This window comes from Bufo bufo, chromosome 3 (genome assembly GCF_905171765.1).
Source record: "Bufo bufo chromosome 3, aBufBuf1.1, whole genome shotgun sequence".
Taxonomy (NCBI): Eukaryota; Metazoa; Chordata; class Amphibia; order Anura; family Bufonidae; genus Bufo; species Bufo bufo.
Genome location: NC_053391.1, coordinates 248,060,526 through 248,082,998, shown reverse-complemented (window position 1 = coordinate 248,082,998; position 22,473 = coordinate 248,060,526). Strand labels below are relative to the sequence as shown.

Below are 22,473 nucleotides of genomic sequence, written 5' to 3'. Positions count from 1 at the left end.
CACACATAGCAGATTTTCAGCTGATATCACCCTATGCATTGTGAAGGGTAAAATCTATGGTGGTTTTTAGTGTTGAGGACAGCAAAGCATTCAAAGCGGAATTTGGTACGAAGTTTAGGAAAACTTTGATTCTAAACGCATCCGAATTTCCTCGCTCTTCGTGGTAACGAATAATTTTTCCTAAAATAACGGCTGCATGTGTTAGAAAGTGATAGTAACTGTAGAGGAGACAAGCTTGGGAATGCAATGTCACCTATAATGCCGTGCATCCAGCCAAACCTCAGATAGACACCCCCCTGTTATGTCACAGCTAGGCAGAGCCCTATAAATTCTGATCCCTGCTGCTTGCCAGCATTTTCTTGTGAGCTGAGCATAGGGAGAGATGTGACAAGACTAGGGAAAGTGTTGCTGCAAAGTGCAAACTGTCAATAGATGGGACAGTGTATCGCCATGTGCATTACTGTGCAGTCCACCTACATTCATAGCTAATCCGTTCTGTTAGCGATACAGATGTTATACACTATGGCCAACAGTTTTTTGGGCCCTCCAAAGGAACGGGCAGTGGCAAAAATGATGTTGTAGCCCAGGGGTGCATCTAGCCTATCTGCTGCCTCAGGCAGAAACTTAAATGGCGCCCCCTCCCATGCCAAATTTTCATGCTTTATCTCGTTGCTGCAAGAGACAAGCTCAAAAAAAGTCTATGGGCTATGGGTACTTTCACACTAGCGTTTTTCTTTTCCGGCACTAAGTTCCGTCCTAGGGGCTCTATACCGGAAAAGAACTGATCAGTTTTATCCTCAAGATGCGCCCCTGCTGTAGACTGCAAAAGTAGCAGCAGAAGAAGGGGTGTGGTAGCAGCCGCAGCAACGGGACAGAGCTACCACTGTCATCCAGCGGTCATGTTTTGACCAACAATCCAGCTGTACTGGAATGGTTCACTCGCTCTTCACAATCATCTCAAGTTACAACAAATACACACATCCAGGAATTGATGGGTTCCTCTGACACCACACTTAATTGGCATGGCCCAGGAACTGCCTCTATGCCCTCACCTGTCCTGAACCTGTCTCTTGCTTTTGCTGCTCCTTATGATAGCCGCAGGCTATGCTCTTCTTTTCAGCGAGGATGAGCTTTGTGAGGGCAGTCAGCAGTTACAGGCCAGCCCAGACTTGTAGGAGAGTTTCGCTACGGACTCCATTAGCTGTGCAACAACCGATTATGACAGTCGGGTGGGAGTAAATGTTCAGAGAAGTCAGGGATGTGTGCAAGAGACAGGTGAGGGTGACATATGTGATGAGCAAACATATGTAGATGATGATGTAGCCGATCACATGTGGGATCCGGGTGAAGAGGCAGCATTGTCATCACTGGGGAGGATGACAGTGAGACAGCAGGGTGGAGATCTGGAGCCAAATGCGGGAGGGGTACATTGTCTGCTACTTAGGAGACTACCTGTGAATAACACACTAGCAGTGCAGGGGTTCATAAAAGCAGCAGCAAGCAGGCGTCAAACACTGGTGAAGGGAAAATGCAATACTCGGAAGTGTGGGAATTTTTGTCACTGGGGGACGTTAGCGCGGCGCTATGCAGGATGTGTGGGCAAAAGGTGAGGCGCAGCCAGGGTGCTAATGTTGTCATGACAGCCATGTATTAACACATGGAGTGTTACCATAAAGTGGCATGGGAAAACCACGCCACTCCTTTAGTGTTACAGCCTGATGCAGCAACTGCTGCATCTGCCACCACACCCCCTCTCCAGCAGTCAGGGCTCATCAACGTCAGCAGAAGGAAGCTGTCGTTCCTTCTCATCGACTTCAATGTCGTCTATTGCTCTTGATGCCACTCCCCCTCATTTGTTTTGACAGAAATTGATCATCAAGGCGATTACAAAAAGACAACAGTATGTCTAAATTTATCAATAGGTTCATAAGCTGGCCAATTTGCTGGTACTACAGTCCCTCCCTTTCCATGTAGTTGACTGCACATTTCTGAGAACTGATGGCTTGTGCCCACCACAGGTGGAGAATCCCAAGCCGACATTACTTTTCCAAAAAACCTGTAACAGCCCTGCACATGTACGTGCAGAAGGTGGGCCAGTCCTTGGGCCTCTCAGTGTGTCGTAGATTTCACGCCAGCACTGACATATGGAGTTGTAACTATGGTCAATGACAATATAAGTAGAAATATAGATAGGTGGTTGGCTCACAGTTGGTGGCTATGACGGGTGCTACTAACTCGACTTTGGTGCCCGACCCAAAAAGGCAAATAGAAACAGAAAAAAGGGAGTGAGCACTCGGACCACAGGATATCAGGATCAATAATATATTTATTAGGACCTACTGGATCCAATCACATACATATAAAATCACTAAAATAGACTAAAGAATGCAAATAATTGGTACCAATGTAAGGGGTGAATTACACAGTTCAGCAAACAATTGAATAAACTCCTGGTACTCGTAGTGCCACGAACTATGTCAGAGAGTGTCCAAATGTATGAGCAAAGTCCACCTGTAAACCTTATATTGCCGCAAACCGCTTCTCAGATAACCGTATCCAAAAAGTAATTATAACGGACAGTTTCCAAACAGTCTATATCAATGTAGTGGATACAATGTCCCATAGAGCACTCCGTGATTGTTTATAAATGATATAGTGCTCCGTACCGGTTTGTAAGTGGTAATGCAGCCGCTCAAAGTAGTATGTTGGAACTACTTATATCCAACTCGGGGATGAAGGTTCCTACCTGATTCCTGATGTTCGTTCCCGCTACCGCGTCTCAGAGTCCTACACGAGAGGCGAGCTGCGCCGGCTGCTTCGGCGTCTCGCGTCAGCCGTCTCGTACTGATGACGTCACACTATCGCGGGATTCAGCAGACAGTGATAATACCTTGATAATATCCAGAGTTGTGTAGTAGAGCGGTCTTTGTAAAGATGTTTCTCCTTTTTTTAAGTTCTTATCGCATGGCCATGCAATGGAGATCCAAAAGATTAGGTGGGCACTTCTTTCCTTAACACCAGACGCGTTTCGGGGCGTCTGCACCCCTTCCTCTCGTGGAGGACTCTGAGACGCGGTAGCGGGAACGAACATCAGGAATCAGGTAGGAACCTTCATCCCCGAGTTGGATATAAGTAGTTCCAACATACTACTTTGAGCGGCTGCATTACCACTTACAAACCGGTACGGAGCACTATATCATTTATAAACAATCACGGAGTGCTCTATGGGACATTGTATCCACTACATTGATATAGACTGTTTGGAAACTGTCCGTTATAATTACTTTTTGGATACGGTTATCTGAGAAGCGGTTTGCGGCAATATAAGGTTTACAGGTGGACTTTGCTCATACATTTGGACACTCTCTGACATAGTTCGTGGCACTACAAGTACCAGGAGTTTATTCAATTGTTTGCTGAACTGTGTAATTCACCCCTTACATTGGTACCAATTATTTGTATTTTTTAGTCTATTTTAGTGATTTTATATATATGTGATTGGATCCAGTAGGTCCTAATAAATATATTATTGATCCTGATATCCTGTGGTCCGAGTGTTGTGAGTGCTCACTCCCTTTTTTCTGTTTCAATGACAATATAAGTCGTTCACAGCCAACTGGGTAAATGTTCTGGCCCAGCCACACCAGCAACAAGGCTAAGTGATGACACGTTGTAATGTTGGGATTTCTGCGCCATTATCCTCCACTGCCCCCTCATCTGCCACCTTGTTCTCCCCCTTCCATCTAGGCACAGTTCACAGTGGTCCTCCATCATATCACATATGCAAAGCTAGGCATTGTCACGCTTTTCTGCACCTCGTCAGCCTGGGCGAATGGAGCCGCATTTAAGAGGAGGAACTGCTCTGCATCATCAATAAAGAAATTGAACACTGGCTGTCCCCTCACCAACTGCAGATAGGAACTGGAAATAGGAACCATGGTTACTAATAACGGGAAGAACATTTTGTCTGCACTGCATCAGGGAGGGCTGACCCCATGCTTCCTGCATGGCACACATCTTCAATCTCGTTATCACCTAGTTCCTCAAGTCTCCCACTAAACTGCAAGAGTAGTTAAAAATGTACAGGAAACTGCATGCACTTCAGCCACTCTTATCGTGAAAAATATGCCCACCTTCAGCTGCAAAGGTAAAATGCTCTTCCCCAACATCACCTGATATGCAGCAATTTCAACCTTTAGAATCCATGCTCCATATGTTAGACCACCTATAGGAGCAGAGGAAGGTGCTCAACAATTTCTTAAAGGGTAACTGTCATATTGTCATACACACTGCATGCCTGCATTAGGATTCAGAGTGAGGAGGCATGTCTCTCAATAATCCAATCTGATTGGCTGGCAGGGAGCTGCTGGCTAGAGCAAGTGTGTATGAGAAGTGAGGGAAAGCAGTTTTGGCCTCAGAGAACTGGCAAAGGAGCCATCTTGAGAAGGTCCTCATATTGTAAATGTTTAAACAGCCATAACTAAGGGAAAAACTCAAGGAAAACAGTGGTATGTGAAGAAACTAAAGACTGATTTTATGCATAATGCTGCTGCAGCAGTAACATAGGCTAAAAAAAAATATTTTTAATGAAAACATGACAGTTGACCTTTAATGCAGCAGATGGACAGGTTGACTCCCCAATGCCGTTTGCTCAGGCCGTTTAAGGAGGCCACTTTATTTGTCAATTGGCAGAACTACAGGACGAATTATGTCATTCTTCTCCTTCACATCCTGGAGAGGATGCTGAAAAATATGATTGGCGAGGGGACAGAAGATGTGGCATCTACATTTCAAGGGCACCTGAACCCAGAGGAGGATGAACTGGATGAGTTTCAGGATGAGAACATAAAGGCCCAGGAATTTTATACACAACTAGGTGGTTTATCTGCCCAAGGGACAGGAGAGGAGTATGAGGAGGTGGAGGGTGATGACGCAGATGACTCAGACAGAACTTGGCAGTATGCAGTGGAGATGGAGGATCTCCGAATCTATTGCTCAAATGACCAGATGCATGCTGTCATGTTTATGTAGTAACAGCTGCATTCTCATGATTCTGCAGAGGGATGACTACTGGCTATCCACATGGTTAGACCCGCTAGAGGTAAAAAACGGGAGCATGATTTAGACCTTCTGTGAGGGATGCAAAAATGAACTACTATAGAGAAATGCTGTGTAGTTGGTTGGTCGCTGACTACAAGCAGCATCGCCTGTGCTCAGGAAGGTCTGACCAGGGGAACCCTCTGAGCTCACGCTCCACTGCCATCACTGGTGCCCAGCACCAGCTCCATAAGCAGGAACTTAAGATCTCATGCACACGACTCTATTTATTTTGCGGTCCGCAAAACACAGATCCGCCAAAAAAGGGTGACGGCCGTGTTACATCCTCATTTTTGCAAATCCATTGTAACAGTGCCTGTCCTTGTCCGCAAAATGGACAAGAATAGGACATGTTCTCTTTTTTTGCGTAACGGACTTGCGAACATATGGATACGGAATGCACACAGAGTCATTTCCGTTTCTTATGCAGCCCCACATGATCCAGCCTCCATGTTCCTTCACCTCTCAGCTACAGATCAATAGACGGCTGAAGAAGATCCGTATGGACCGAAACATCCGGTCAAACAGCAACAAGGAGAGTGGCTATCCAATTTTTACAATTCATTAATCTTGTAACTGGATCATGAACTTTTCTGTCTAAATGTGTAAATAAATTGCCTACATTGCATAAGAATTTTCTGAGTGCCGCAATTTCATATCACTCCTATGAAGCATCATTGAAATAAATGGTTCCGCATACGGGCCGCAAAAAACGGAATTGACATGAACAAAAAAACGTTCTTGTGCATGAGCCCCGTGTGGTAGGGGGCATAGTTACCCCTAAGAGACCTCACCTTTCCTCCCAAGGAGAGACTTACCTTCATAAAGATGAATCAGGCATGGATCAACCAGGATTCCGAGACACTGGTGCCTAATATAACAAAATAGGTCATTCTGCCACCAATGATCATACTGGGTGCTTTTGGCCACATGCTGCTGCCACCATTCTGATGCTAATACACGACTGATGTGACCTGCCTGCTGCCTCTACTGCCATTCCTACAATGGGGCTTCTTGGCCTACTGATATATACATGTTATATTTTTACAAGAATATGCATGCCACTGGGCCTTGCTATCACACTGCTGTTGTTGGGTTCTGCTACTACTGTGATCTGCCACCATCTTGTGCTTTATGCAACTGCTGCTGCCCCTTCTCCCCACTCTGTCATGGGGCCACTACTGTTACTGCTGCTGCTGCCACCCTCCCCACTCTGTCATGGGGCTACTGTTGTAACTGTTACTGCCACTACTGCTGCTGCCACCCTCCCTAGTCTGTCATGGGGCCACTACTGTCTCTGCTACTGCTGCCACCCTCCCCACCCTGTCATTGGGCCACTATTGTCACTGTTATTGCTGCGGCCACCCTCCCCCCTCTGTCATGGGGCCACTACTTGAATATGTATGCACTGCACAGTTATGTACATGGTGACAAATTGTAGCAGAGTCTGTAGTTCAGCAGTCTCATACATCCTCCCTGCACTCTTCCTGCAGTTTAAAGGCTATATACACCTTTGGGGACAATTTGTTTATTATTGCAATCTACTCATTTTGAGGTAAAAATTTTTTTTTTTTTAATTGGTCTTTATTAAAAATATGGCATCTTTTTTTTCTGTACATTGCTGACATGCTCTAGTAGCACCCTTTGGATTTTCAGTTTTTTCTGTCATGGATGCTTGCTCTCTGACATTATAAACACTCATTATAGCGAAGTCCTAATCTTACTGATAAGAATGTGGCTTATTGTTTATGACCTCTAAGTAGTTTAGATGTAAGGTTTATTAGATGACAGACACAAAGTGAAAGTTAATTTACCAGTCACACAGTTAGAAAAACAGTTAACCTTTTGTGACAGAACAGCTCAATATTTTTAATAAAGACCAATTGAAAAAAAGATTTTTAGCCAAAAATGAGTAATATGCAATCATTCAAAAAAAAATCCCCCGAAGGTGTACATAGCCTTTAAGGAAAAAACACTTCCAGTTTCCTGCATATGTCCTGCACTTTACATGTGTCTGGTCGCTATAATACAGGTGGAGTAGGCTTTAGAGTATTGTCAGTGTCTGGTTGCTATAATACAGGAGGAGCAGATTCTGGTGTATTGTCTGTGTCTGGTAGCTATAATACAGGACGAACAGATTCTGGTGTATTACCGGTGGTTGCTATAATACAGGAGGAGCAGATTCTGGTGTATTGTCTGTGTCTGGTAGCTGTAATACAGGACGAACAGATTCTGGTGTATTACCGGTGGTTGCTATAATACAGGAGGAGCAGATTCTGGTGTATGGTCTGTGTCTGGTAGCTATAATTCAGGAGGAATAGATTCTGGTGTATTACCGGTGGTTGCTATAATACAGGAGGAGCAGATTCTGGTGTATGGTCTGTGTCTGGTAGCTATAATTCAGGAGGAGCAGATTCTGGTGTGTTACCGGTGGTTGCTATAATACAGGAGGAGCAGATTCTGGTGTATTACCGGTGGTTGCTATAATACAGGAGGAGCAGATGCTGGTGTATTGTCTGTGTCTGGTAGCTATAATTCAGGAGGAATAGATTCTGGTGTATTACCGGTGGTTGCTATAATACAGGAGGAGCAGATTCTGGTGTATGGTCTGTGTCTGGTTGCTATAATACAGGACGAACAGATTCTGGTGTATTACCGGTGGTTGCTATAATACAGGACGAACAGATTCTGGTGTATTAACGGTGGTTGCTATAATACAGGAGGAGCACGTTGTGGTGTGTTGTCTGCATTTGGTTGCTATAATACAGGAGGAGCCAGCTCTGATGCATTATGAGAGGAATAGCCAATGGCCTAGGACACGTTTGACCGTCAGCTATCTAAATTGTATGGACATCAATGGGGAGGGGACGGGTGGTACTAAAGTGCTTAGGGCAGCATGAACTCTAAATATGACCCTGACTGTTACCGCAGCCGTATATTAACAGCACAGTCACAGCCATCTGCAGCACTGCTGGGTGCTGACAGCGCGTAAGGTAACCTGATAATATTATAAAGTCATGTGGTAGGCAAGTGGTTAACATGATGATATATTTATTATGTTTGCTCATAATTTATGTTCTAAAAGGGCAATGACTGTTCTTCAATTATATAAATGGTAAAAAGTATAAATCTGAAGGTGTCGGCCCTTTACAGAGTGATGAGGAGGGAGTCGCAGAGAGCGACGAGGAAAAAGCAAAGCTATTCAATCTTTTTTTCTCCACTGTATTCACTGAGGAAAATAAATTGTCCGATAAAAGAATGTAAAAGTAAATTCCCCATTAAAAGTGTCCTGTCTGACCCAGGAAGAAGTACAGCGGCGTCTTAAAAAGATTAAAATAGACAAATCGCCAGGACCGGATGGCATACACCACCGTATCCTAAGAGAATTAAGTAATGTCATAGCCAGACCCTAATTTCTGATATTTGCAGACTCTATACTGACAGGGAATGTCCCACAGGATTGGCGCATGGCAAATGTGGTACTAATATTCAAAAAGGGTCCAAAAACAGAGCCTGGAAACTATAGGCCGGTAACATCTGTTGTGGGTAAACTGTTTGAAGGTTTTCTGAGAGATGCTATATTAGAGCATCTCAACGGAAATAAGCAAATAACGCCATATCAGCATGGCTTCGTGAGGGATCGGTCATGTCAGACTAATTTAATCAGTTTCACATTCAGATTGGGTCACTGTCACTAGTGGAGTACCTCAGGGGTCAGTATTGGGCCCTATTCTCTTCAATATATTTATTAATGATCTTGTAGAAGGCTTGCATAGTAAAATATCAATTTTCGCAGATGACACTAAACTGTGTAAAGTAATTAACACTGAAGAGGACAGTATACTACTACAGAGGGATCTGGATAGATTGGAGGCTATAGTGCTACAGTGCTGAGAGCTGCAGGGCAGGCTATAGGCTATACTGTAATGCTGTTTACTCTACACACATCATCTGCTTGTTCTTATTATAGGCTATAAGATATACATTCCAGGGGTTTTCTGTGTTATTTTTTGTTCTACTTTGCTATTTTGTACAACACCCAGTTATGGGTCTTCAACACAGTGAAAGCCAAAAATCCCTCCAGGGAAAAGCAAGCAAAGGGGTGTCCCCATTATAGAGATCCCCAGATCCACCAGATTAAGTGGCCCCTATGTTAGGATCCAGCTCTGTTACAAGCCTTAAAGGGGTTGTCCGAGTTAAATAAATATATGCCCAGGTGACTTATAACCTATCTAATAATACTTTTGTAATTTACATTTTATTTCTATAATACCTGGATTTTGCAGGGCCGATGCAGGTCACGTGACCAGTGACGTCATCTACAAGGCTCCGGTGGTGATGTCTCGTGTACAGGCTTCTCCCTGCCTTAAGGAGTGGCCCGGATCTGTACATGAAACGTCAGAGCCTTGTGTGCCCGCCCCCCTCTCTCTCCTATGGCTCCCTCGACTCCTGTGAGGGATCGAGCATGTGCGGACCTTACCAGTGCCGGCAGCCTTGTGAAGCCAGCATCTCCCTTATCCACTGTAGTGCCCGCCCCCCTCCCTCTGCACGTGGCTGTCGTGGCTGTCGGCCGGCTCCTGCTATCAGTGCAGGCAGTGTGTAAAACCAGAGCCCTGACCCACTTCGGACCTCAAAGCCACCTCCGCCCTCCCCCCCGGACAACCACATACAAGTAAGCCTTGCCCATGATTGAAGCTGACAAAGATCAAAGGCACAAGCCGTCAAATGTGACGGAGGTAGCTGAGCTAAATGTGTCACCTGAAGTACACCGAGTTGTTCCAATGTAGGAAAAAGATAAGCAGTAGAGCTGTGTTTTGTTAGATGTAGGACAGATGAACTGTAGCAGGGATGTAGCAGTGCTAAGTTTGTCAAATGTCGTAGCTTTTGGATCTTTACATGTGGTGCAGAGATGTAGCAGAGTGGACTTTGTCAAATGAGTTTGTCAGCTGAGCTTGTCAAATGTAATGTAGGAGAGCTGAGATGTAGTGGAGAGGTAGCAGACCTGAGTTAGTTAGATGTAGTGGTATTCAGTTCTTTACACATTGTGCTGAGTTCTACACATGTAGAAGTGCTTGGTTTGTCAGGTGTAGCAGAGATGTAACAAGGCAGAGACCCTCAAATGGGACAATGCCGGAGTTTTATTTCATAGCAGCGGAGCAAAATTTGTCACCTGTAGTAAAATGAGTTCTTCCAATGTAGGAGATTGATATGCAGTAGAGCTGGGTTTGTCAGATGTAAGAAAGCTCAGATGTATGAGGGCTGTGTTTGTTACTTGAGATTGACAGCTAAATTTATCAAATGAAGTGTAGGTGAGCTGAGATATAGCAGTGCTAACTTTGTCAAATGTAGCAGAATTCAGTTTTTCTGATGTAGCAGTGCTCAGTGTATATAAATGATATATATACATATTTATAGAGATATTTATTTACCGATCTATATCTCTATATACATTTATATAGATGGGAGATATATATATATATATATATATATATATATACAGTACAGACGAAAAGTTTGGACACACCTTCTCATTCAAAGAGTTTTCTTTATTTTCATGACTATGAAGGCTTCAAAACTATGAATTAACACATGTGGAATTATATACATAACAAACAAGTGTGAAACAACTGAAAATATGTCATATTCTAGGTTCTTCAAAGTAGCCACATTTTGCTTTGATTACTGCTTTGCACACTCTTGGCATTCTCTTGATGAGCTTCAAGAGGTAGTCCCCTGAAATGGTTTTCACTTCACAGGTGTGCCCTGTCAGGTTTAATAAGTGGGATTTCTTGCCTTATAAATGGGGGTTGGGACCATCAGTTGCGTTGAGGAGAAGTCAGGTGGATACACAGCTGATTGTCTTACTGAATAGACTGTTAGAATTTGTATTATGGCAAGAAAAAAGCAGCTAACAGTCTATTCAGTAGGACTATCAGCTGTGTATCCACCTGACTTCTCCTCAACGCAACTGATGGTCCCAACCCCCATTTATAAGGCAAGAAATCCCACTTATTAAACCTGACAGGGCACACCTGTGAAGTGAAAACCATTTCAGGGGACTACCTCTTGAAGCTCATCAAGAGAATGCCAAGAGTGTGCAAAGCAGTAATCAAAGCAAAAGGTGGCTACTTTGAAGAACCTAGAATATGACATATTTCCAGTTGTTTCACACTTGTTTGTTATGTATATAATTCCACATGTGTTAATTCATAGTTTTGATGCCTTCATAGTCATGAAAATAAAGAAAACTCTTTGAATGAGGTGTGTCCAAACTTTTGGTCTGTACTGTATATATATATATATATGATATCGGTAAATAAATATCTATATATATATCATCTATATAACAAACAAACAAAAAAATTAGCAGGTTGGAAAAACATGATATACTACACTTTCCTATCCTGCAAAGTACTAAGAAAAAAGTACTCCATTAGATGAGAAAAACAACAAAAATAAATAGCGCTGATGTGAACGGGGCCTAAGACGTGGGGATTTATACAGGGCACCATTACTGGTCTAACAGCAGGCAATTATAGCCAAGTGATAAAATCCAGTCCAATATGGCGGATCTTCCTTGTACTTTATCACTTGGCTATAATAGCCTGTCTGCATTCGCTAAATACTGCACTACATACATGCGTGTGATGTGTGTGAGGCAGCGTGTGATGTGTGTGAGGCAGCCTTGTGATGTGTGTGAGGCAGCGTGTGATGTATGTGAGGCAGCGTGTGATGTGTGTGAGGCAGCGTGAGAAGTGTGTGAGGCAGCATGTGATGTGTGTGAGGCAGCATGTGATGTATGTGAGGCAGCGTGTGATGTGTGTGAGGCAGCGTGTGATGTGTGTGAGGCAGCATGTGATGTGTGTGAGGCAGCATGTGATGTATGTGAGGCAGCGTGTGATGTGTGTGAGGCAGCGTGTGATGTGTGTGAGGCAGCATGTGATGTGTGTGAGGCAGCGTGTGATGTATGTGAGGCAGCGTGTGATGTGTGTGAGGCAGCGTGTGATGTGTGTGAGGCAGCATGTGATGTGTGTGAGGCAGCATGTGATGTGTGTGAGGCAGCATGTGATGTATGTGAGGCAGCGTGTGATGTGTGTGAGGCAGCGTGTGATGTGTGTGAGGCAGCGTGTGATGTGTGTGAGGCAGCGTGTGATGTGTGTGAGGCAGCGTGTGATGTGTGTGAGGCAGCGTGTGATGTGTGTGAGGCAGCGTGTGATGTGTGTGAGGCAGCGTGAGAAGTGTGTGAGGCAGCGTGTGATGTGTGTGAGGCAGCGTGTGATTTGTGTGAGGCAGCGTGTGATGTGTGTGAGGCAGCGTGAGAATAACTCCCTGGATCAACGACCCCCCTCTAGTAGCTATAGCCTGTAATATTATTACACTCCAGAAATACATCCAGGCCCCTCTTGAATTCCTTTATTGTACTCACCATCACCACCTCCTCAGGCAGAGAGTTCCATAGTCTCACTGCTCTTACCGTAAAGAATCCTCTTCTATGTTTGTGTACAAACCTTCTTTCCTCCAGATGCAGAAGATGTCCCTTTGTCACAGTCACAGTCCTGGGGATAAATAGCTGATGGGAGAGATCTCTGTACTGACCCCTGATATATTTATACATAGTTATTAGATCTCCCCTCAGTCGTCTTTTTTCTAAAGTGAATAACCCTAATTTTGATAATCTTTCAGGGTACTGTAATTGCCCCATTCCAGTTATTAATTTAGTTGCCCTCCTCTGGACCCTCTCCAGCTCTGTCTGCCTTGTTCACTGGAGCCCAGAGCTGTACACAGTACTCCATATGTGGTCTGACTAATGATTTGTAAAGTGGTAGGACTATGTTCTCATCACAGGCATCTATGCCCCTTCTGATGCAACCCATTATCTTATTGGTCTTGGCAGCAGCTGCCTGACACTGGTTTTTGCAGCTTAGTTTGCTGTTTATTAAAATCCCTAAGTCCTTTTCCATGTCAGTGTTACCGAGTGTTTTACCATTTAGTATGTACGGATGACTTGCATTATTCCTTCCCATAATATTCCAGAGGTATTAACACATGGTGACTGTATGAAAGAGCTGAAAAGCAGGGCAGTAGGACCTAGTATGTTTAGCACAGAGTGGGGGTACAGGAGCTGGCAGCAAGACTGGACCCTTGGAATAACAAAAATTGGTGAGTTGCATGAACCTACACACAGTTTTTCACTCATACATGGGCTGTTTCTAGGCAGTGTAAGTTCAGATTTTTTTTTACTATTATTACATTCTTGTTTGCTGGGCTTTGTTGTGTTTTACTACTTTTAGTTTCTAGCAGTGGAAACTGTAAAGTAAATTGTGGTGTGACAGTGAGTGATCCTGATGGAGCTGCTCTATCATTACTGTCTAAGGGCTGTTTCACACGAGCGGATGCCGTGTGTGACATCCGCTCCGTGAATGACAGCCAAGACCCGATGCAGACTGCAGAAGCACGGAGCATTAACATGACTGATAATGCTCCGTGCCTCTCTGTGATCTCTTTACTACGAAATCACGGTGACAACTTTATCTCCCTGTGATTTCGTAGTAAAGAGATCACAGAGAGGCACGGAGCATTATCAGTCATGTTAATGCTCCGTGCTTCTGCAGTCTGCATCGGGTCTTGGCTGTCATTCACGGAGCGGATGTCACGCACGGCATCCGCTCGTGTGAAACAGCCCTAACACTCCCACTTGCTTAAGTTCCTAATGAACTAATCTTTGTAAGAAATGTGAACTAAATGAGTTAATTCACTTTTAATTGATCGCTCTTGAACTACATATCACTACTGTGAATTAGCCTCTTCCTGCCCTAACTGTGGCAGTAAGAGGTTAATAAAAAAAAAAATCTTCGAAAAAATCATAAAGGGACTTAAAGGAGTTGTCTCATCTCACTGTTACTAAGGCAAGATAAGTCATGGCCACCAGATGACCAGTAAATAGTATAGTTTGCTGTGCTACGCTGTTTCTGTAGCTCTCATGTACTGCAAAGGGAGCTACTAGTAATACATTTAGTAATATTGTAGCACATTTTTTCCCCCTTTTCCTCTCACGAAAAATAAAAACAATATAGTCATTAGTTTTAGCAATATTATATAGTGGACTTTGTGTTTTTAACTATAATAACATACACATATTTTTTTCCCTATTTCTTTCATAAAAAATAAAAAAACAGGTATTCGTTTAACTACTACAGGACCGCCGTACGCAGGATTGCGTCTTTGCGGCGGCCCTGTTATTCTGAGTGGACACATATACGCGTCCTCTCGCGAGACGCAAGATTTCCTGTGAACGCGCACACACAGGCTCGCGCATTCACAGGAACCGGAGGTAAACTAGCTGATCTACAGCCTGCCAGCGGCGATCATTCGCTGGCAGGCTGTAGATGCGATTTTTTTAGCCCCTAAAAGGTATATTAGACGCTGTTTTGATAACAGCGTCTAATATACCTGCTACCTGGTCCTCTGGTGGTCCCTTTTGCTTGGATCGACCACCAGAGGACACAGGCAGCTCTGTAATAAGTAGCACCAAACACCACTACACTACACCCCCCCCTTGTCACTTATTAACCCCTTATTAACCCCTGATCACCCCATATTAGACTCCCTGATCACCCCCCTGCCATTGATCACCCCCCTGTAAGGCTCCATTCAGACGTCCATATGTGTTTTGCGGATCCGATCCATGGATCCGCGGATCCGCAAAACACATATGGACGTCTGAATGGAGCCTTACAGGGGGGTGATCAATGACATATAGCACATATAGACTCCCTGATCACCCCCCTGTCATTGATCACCCCCCGGTAAGGCTGGCTCCATTCAGAGGTCCATATGTGTTTTGCGGATCCATGGATCCATTGATCGGATCCGCAAAACACATACGGACCTCTGAATGGAGCCTTACAGGGGGGTGATCAATGACAGGGTGGTGATCATCCCATATAGACTCCCTGATCACCCCCCTGTCATTGATCACCCCCCTGTAAGGCTCCATTCAGACGTCCGTATGTGTTTTGCGGATCCGATCCATGGATCCGCGGATCCGCAAAACACATACGGACGTCTGAATGGAGCCTTACAGGGGGGTGATCAATGACATATAGCCCATATAGACTCCCTGATCCCCCCCCTGTCATTGATCACCCCCCTGTAAGGCTCCATTCAGACGTCCGTATGTGTTTTGCGGATCCACGGATCCATGGATCGGATCCGCAAAACACATACGGACCTCTGAATGGAGCCTTACAGGGGGGTGATCAATGACAGTGGGGTGATCAATGACAGGGTGGTGATCATCCCATATAGACTCCCTGATCACCCCCCTGTCATTGATCACCCCCCTGTAAGGCTCCATTCAGACGTCCGTATGTGTTTTGCGGATCCGATCCATGGATCCGCAAAACACATACGGACGTCTGAATGGAGCCTTACAGGGGGGTGATCAATGACATATAGCCCATATAGACTCCCTGATCACCCCCCTGTCATTGATCACCCCCCTGTAAGGCTCCATTCAGACATTTTTTTGGCACAAGTTAGCGGAAATTGATATTTTTTAATTTTTAATTTTTTTTAGTTTTTTCTTACAAAGTCTCATATTCCACTAACTTGTGACAAAAAATAAAATCTCACATGAACTCACCATACCCCTCACAGAATCCAAATGCTTAAATTTTTTTTGACATTTATATTCCAGACTACTTCTCACGCTTTAGGGCCTCTAAAATGCCAGGGCAGTATAAATACCCCACATGTGACCCCATTTTGGAAAGAAGACACCCCAAGGTATTTCGTGATGGGCATAGTGAGTTCATGGAAGTTTTTATTTTTTGTCACAAGTTAGTGGAATATGAGACTTTGTAAGGAAAAAAAAAAAAATAAAAAAAAAAAATCATTTTCCACTAACTGGTGACAAAAAATAAAAAGTTCTATGAACTCACTTTGCCCATGAGTGAATACCTTAGGGTGTCTACTTTCCGAAATGGGGTCATTTGTGGGGTGTTTGACACAATTTTTTGTCACAAGTTAGCGGAAATGGAGACTTTGTGAGAGAATACAAAAAAAAAAAAATTTCCGCTAACTTGTGCCAAAAAAAAAAAATACTTCTATGAACTCGCCATGCCCCTCACGGAATACCTTGGGTGTCTTCTTTCTAAAATGGGGTCACATGTGGGGTATTTATACTGCCCTGGCATTTTAGGGGCCCTAAAGCGTGAGAAGAAGTCTGGAATCCAAATGCCCTCCTAAAAGATACTCATTGGAATTTGGGCCCTTTTGCGCACCTAGGCTGCAAAAAAGTGTCACACATGTGGTATCGCCGTACTCAGGAGAAGTTGGGCAATGTGTTTTGGGGTGTCTTTTTACATATACCCATGCTGGGTGAGAGAAATATCTCTCTATATTGACAACTTTGTATAAAAAAATGGGAAAAGTTGACTTTTAGAGAGATATTTCTCTCACCCAGCATGGGTATATGTAAAAATACACCCCAAAACACATTGCCCTACTTCTCCTGAGTACGGCGATACCACGTGTGACACTTTTTTGCAGCCTAGGTGGGCAAAGGGGCCCAAATTCCAATGAGTACTTTTAGGATTTTACAGGGCATTTTTTACTCATTTGGATTCCAGACTTCTTCTCACGCATTAGGGCCCCTAAAATGCCAGGGCAGTATAACTACCCCACAAGTGACCCCATTTTGGAAAGAAGACACCCCAAGGTATTTCGTGATGGGCATAGTGAGTTCATGGAAGTTTTTATTTTTTGTCACAAGTTAGTGGAATATGAGACTTTGTAAGGAAAAATAAATAAATAAAAAAATCATCATTTTCCGCTAACTTGTGACAAAAAATAAAAAGTTCTATGAACTCACTATGCCAATCAGTGAATACCTTAGGGTGACTACTTTCCGAAATGGGGTCATTTGTGGGATGTTTGTACTGTCTGGGCATTGTAGAACCTCAGGAAACATGACAGGTGCTCAGAAAGTCAGAGTTGCTTCAAAATGCGGAAATTCACATTTTTGTACCATAGTTTGTAAACGCTATAACTTTTACCCAAACCATTATTTTTTTTTACCCAAACATTTTTTTTTTATCAAAGACATGTAGAACAATAAATTTTGAGAAAAATTTATATAGAAATGTAGTTTTAAAAAAAAAAATTACAACTGAAAGTGAAAAATGTCATTTTTTGCAAAAATTTCGTTAAATTTCGATTAATAACAAAAAAAAGTAAAAATGTAAGCAGCAATGAAATACCACCAAATGAAAGCTCTATTAGTGAGAAGAAAAGGAGGTAAAATTCATTTGGGTGGTAAGTTGTATGACCGAGCAATAAACCGTGAAAGTAGTGTAGTGCAGAATTGTAAAAAGTGGTCTGGTCATTAAGGGTGTTTAAGCTAGGGGGGCTGAGGTGGTTAAGTTTAGGATAGCAATTTTTTTTGAGGAGGAAGGGGCAATATATACAAACAGATGCAAAACACAGACATAAAAAAAAAAAAGCCAAAAGCTTTAAATGTCCAAATTACCCTAAAATTAAAAATAGTCGCCTTGAAGAAGTTTCTAATGTTTTGGCAGTGTACTGGAAGTCTGATCCAGCACTAGAAAAATAGGCAGCCAATATCTAAAATGCAATACAGTACTTTGAAGTCTTATTCTGAGCTCAGACAGTAGATAAATAACATAATTAGCATCCATTATCACTGTACAAACATACAGTAATAATTTTAGAAATGTTTTGTCTTGAAATCTTTTGTAACAGGAAAAGAATTGATAATACATAGAAATGTACTTTTTTTTTTTATAATTTTCACAGTATTTTCTTTAATATTATTATTTTTTAAATATTATATCTGTGAGCCAATGTCACTAAAGAAATGTCTAAGGTGTCCTGTCAAAAATAATATCAAATACATGAAGGTTGACTCAGAAATAAAATAGTTATTTGCAGGTAGATAGGCCTATTGCTAAAACAGAAAAATTGGACTCCGGGATTGAGCCAAGCCATTGGAGCTTTACCACAGCTGGACTAATGAAGGAATAGATTCTGGGAGAAACAAAGGTAGGAGTGATTTATATCATGAACCAATTGCACTATTCGTATAGGGGAATATTGGATGTGGTGGAATCTCAACAGGAGTCAATTAAGAGACAGTTTATATTTGATAGTTTGCGCAGAAACAATACTGTTTTTCATATTGCAATTATTTTAGTCGGTTGCGGTACCGACAGTTTCTTGCAGCGCTATCAGTCCGCATTGCGAAATAGCACCAGTGATCATAATTTTTGTTGATACAGAATATAATCCAACCATTGGTGTCAAATAGCACCCCGTGTTAAGCTGGCCCCGAAAACCACACCGGTGTAAACTTGGCCACTACTTTTTCTTGGCAAAGGTGCCCACATAGGAAGTTGTGTACAGCCAGAAATGCTTCACTTCCTACCAAAATTGAGAACTTTTTACAGCTGTATGCTATATTCACACCTTTAGATTTCAAGAGGATTTTAGCGCTGTAAATGAACAGTATATTTTCATATCCCATTAGCATGCAGCAAGCTTTGCCGATACTTCTGTGGCCAAAACCAAAACCGGAGGATCAGCCTCAGATTTCTGCCACTAGGATTCATAATTGCCAATGAAAAGGTAGCCAGCAGGCTCACTGCCCACCCGGACATGCAGAACTCACCATCCCCTTCCACATAGTGCTTCTCTTCATAGGGAGTCCCGGTGTATTCCAGCAGCAGGCGGATTGCATGGGCTAGCTAAGCCAATAAGAAGACAACACATATTACCATGGTGGCCTTCATCTACCTCATATAGTATAAGTATACAGCGCTCACCCCGCGTATGTCCCAGTAGCCGAGAATCATCATGTTGACCAGTAACGTCCTAACCCCAGCGCCGCTCACTGCACTCTGCACTCTGCACTCTGCTCACGAGCTCTTCAATGCCCACAGAGCTGGGTCAGCTGCTCACGTGACTAGACTCTCGGATTCCAGCCAATCACATTCCAGACACAGTCAGCCCTGGGGAATAGTGATTAGTAGTTTGCAAATGATCAGTTCAAAATGAATTAATCTCCAAAGTGAATTTACTCACTGGGGGTCATTACGAACATTTTTACTCCAGTTTTTGGTGCAAAAATTTGCTCGCCCCCACTTTTCAGAATTTATTAACACCTGTGGGACAAAACTTTGTCGCATAGGCCTTTTTGCGCTGCTTACGGCACACAGTCGAGGGTTTGGTGGGGCCAGGCCAGGGCCGGTACTTTGACCTCGACAAATCTACAAACATTTACACCTGCAAGCCGGCACATCTTCCACCAGCAAAGCCAGCCCACAAGGGGAGTAAAAGACCGATGTAAAAAATACGGTCTTTGCAAGAGACCCCCATTTAGTTCACATTCCTGAGAAAGATTAGTTTGTTGGGAACTAAACCCATACCTTTTGGACGGTCAAAGAGGGATGCTTATGGTTCATTGTGTGAAAGTAAATTTTTCCTGATTTTTATACACTTTAATAGTTAGCACAATAGCGCAAATATTATCTGAAAATAGAAATTTTTAAAATCCAAATTGCATCAAATTATGAAGTAATATATAAGGCAACAGGGGCGGATTGGGTACTTAAAGTGGCCCTGGAAAAAAAAAAATTAAATTGTCCCCTAAAAGTTAAGCATCAGATCATTATATACCTGGCCTGTGGCCATCAGGAGGGATTGGGTGGCCCCCTGGGCATCGGCCCACTGGGATGTTTCCCTTTAAGGTCTATTGCCAATCCACCCCTGCAAGGAACCAGACAAATAATTTCTGGATCAATATTGTAAATGTAACACTGCAAATCTATACCTTAGATCAAAAAGAGGGACATTTAAGGAGCAAAGAGGGACAGAGGGACTTTGGTCAAAAATAGGGACTGTCCTTCCATAAGAGGGACACTTGGGAGGTCTGTCTAAACCGAGTGGGAGGGTTAGACAGTGATGATACAGCAGCTACAGCAGGATCACTCACTGTCACACTACCATATACTTTTCAGTTCCTAACTAGAAAAACACAACAACACAGCCCAGCAAATACAAATCTAAAAATGTAACACTGAAATTACACTGCCTACATACAGCCCATGTGTGAGTGAGAGAGAGCGGGGTATATTTATCAAAACTGGTGTAAATGAAAACTGGCTTAGTTGCCCATAGCAACCTGTCAGACTCCACCTTTCATTTTCCAGAGGCCCTTTGGAAAATGAAAGGTAGAATATGATTGGTTGCCATGGGCAACTAAGCCAGCCTTCCTTTACACCAGTTTGATAGATCTCCCCCAGTGTGTGTGTAGGTTCATGCACCTCACCTGTCCAGTCTTGATGCAGCTTCCAGTCTCCCTACTGCTAGGTGCTGCTGCCCTGCTTTTCAGCTCTCTCATACAGTCACCATGCGTCCATACCTCTGAACTATTATAGATGGTGTTGCTGCACTCAGTCTTCTAAATCTGATTGAACTAGACTGTCAGGAATGGTTCTCGGAGCATAGTAGTTCAGTAATTCATCCAGTTCAGTTAGGTCACAAGTCACAGAATCCATTCCCTATCAGCCTCCTCAGAATACAGTGCTGAGAGCTGCAGGGCAGGCTATAAGCTATACTGTAGTGCTGTTTACTCCACAAATATCATGTGCTTGTTCTTATGATAGGCTATAAGATATACATTCCAGGGGTTTTCTACCAGTCAGGTTGTGTTCTACTTTACTTTACAATATGCAGTAAAATGTAAAAGTAATGGTAAGAATGACAGATATTGTCATCTCTGTTAGGCTACTTTCACACTTGCGTTGTTGTTTTTCTGATATTGAGATCTGGCAGAGGATCTCAGTACTGGGAAAAAAACTTTTCAGTTTAGTCCTCATGCTTTCTAAATGGAAAGAGATCAGTTCAGGATGCATCAGGATGTCTTCCGTTTCTGCATCATTCCGTTTTTTGACCGGACATAAAACTGATGCAAGCTGTGGCTTTGTGTTCGGTCATAAAGACAGAAAAAAACCGGATCCAGCACTGAAAACAATGTAAGTCAATAGTGACAGATCTGTTTTATATGGAGCCTAAAAACCCGGATCTGTCACTCATTGATTTTCAATGCACCTGTATTTAGTGATGAATCCTTTTAATTCTGTTTTGATTTCACTCAACCACATCCTAACGGAACAGATGTATCCTGATGTGTAAAATCAAAACTGATCCGTTTAATTCCAGCATTGAGATCTCTGCTGGATCTCAATACCGAAATTAACAACGCAAGTGTGAAAGTAGCCCATTTAAAACATTAATTGTGATCAAACAAAATAAATATATCTGATCAGGTTAACAAAATTATAATTTATCCAAGGAGATAGTACATTCTCTATATAAGGACTCATGCACAAAGACCATAGTTTTGGACTGCATCCGATCCCAATTTTTTGCGGATTGGCTGTGGACCCATTTACTCATTTACTGTTAAGGGGACAAGTTGGGTGTCACTGTTATGGGGATGCTGTGGATATCACTGTTATGGGGATGCTGTGGATGTCACTGTGGATGGCCCTGTTATGGGCCACTGTCAATGTCACTGTAATAGGAGCACTGTGAATGACACTGGTATGGGAACGCTGTGGATGACACTGTTATGGGAGCTCTGTGGTTGTGACTGTTATGAGAGCACTGTGTGGCAGGCGCAGCACTATGAAGTGCCTTTTGCGCTGTGGCATTAGAAGAATTTTGATATCTCTGACTTTTAGTCTAACCAGACTGTCTATTAGGCCTCATGCACACAACCGTTTTTTTTTGCGGTCCGCAAAACGGATTTCCGTTGTTCCGTGATATGTGACCGTTTTTTCTTCCGTGGGTCTTCCTTGATTTTTAGAGGATCCACGGACATGAAAAGTGAAAAAAAAAACGAAGTCAAGTTTGCATTGAAAATGATAGGAAAAACAGACACGGATCACGGACGCGGATGACTATCTTGTGTGCATCCGTGATTTTTCACGGACTCATTGACTTGAATGGGTCCGTGAACCGTTGTCCGTGAAAAAAATAGGACAGGTCAAATTTCTTTCACGGACTGGAAAAACAGATCACGGACGCGGAAGCCAAACGGTGCATTTTCCGATTTTTCCACGGAGTCAATGGGTCCGCAAAAAAAAAACAGAACAACGGCCGTGGATGCACACAACGGTCGTGTGCATGAGGCCTTACTCTGTAATTCCTCTAGCGCCGTTCTATGGAAACAGTAGGTTAAAGAGCACACAAAATGCTTCAAATAACTTCTTTATTACCTTCAACTTTTCTTCATATATAACACTGCCGCCTCAGCAGCAGATAGTCCATGTACAAAACATGTGTTGAAAA

The 22,473-nt window shown here is 43.1% G+C and overlaps 1 protein-coding gene across 1 annotated transcript in view; it reads right to left on the bottom strand.

Moving 5' to 3' along the window:
- LOC120995089 (glutathione S-transferase Mu 4-like) overlaps positions 1 to 20,556 on the bottom strand; it is a 42,579-nt gene extending 22,023 nt beyond the window's left edge. The window contains exons 1-3 of the mRNA XM_040424082.1: positions 20,540 to 20,556; positions 18,942 to 19,127; positions 18,788 to 18,863 (exon numbers count right to left, since the gene is read on the bottom strand). Coding sequence (XP_040280016.1) covers positions 18,788 to 18,863; positions 18,942 to 18,974 — 109 coding nt within the window. The 5' untranslated portion in view covers positions 18,975 to 19,127; positions 20,540 to 20,556. The remainder of the gene's footprint in view (positions 1 to 18,787; positions 18,864 to 18,941; positions 19,128 to 20,539) is intronic.
- Positions 20,557 to 22,473: the final 1,917 nt, after the last annotated feature.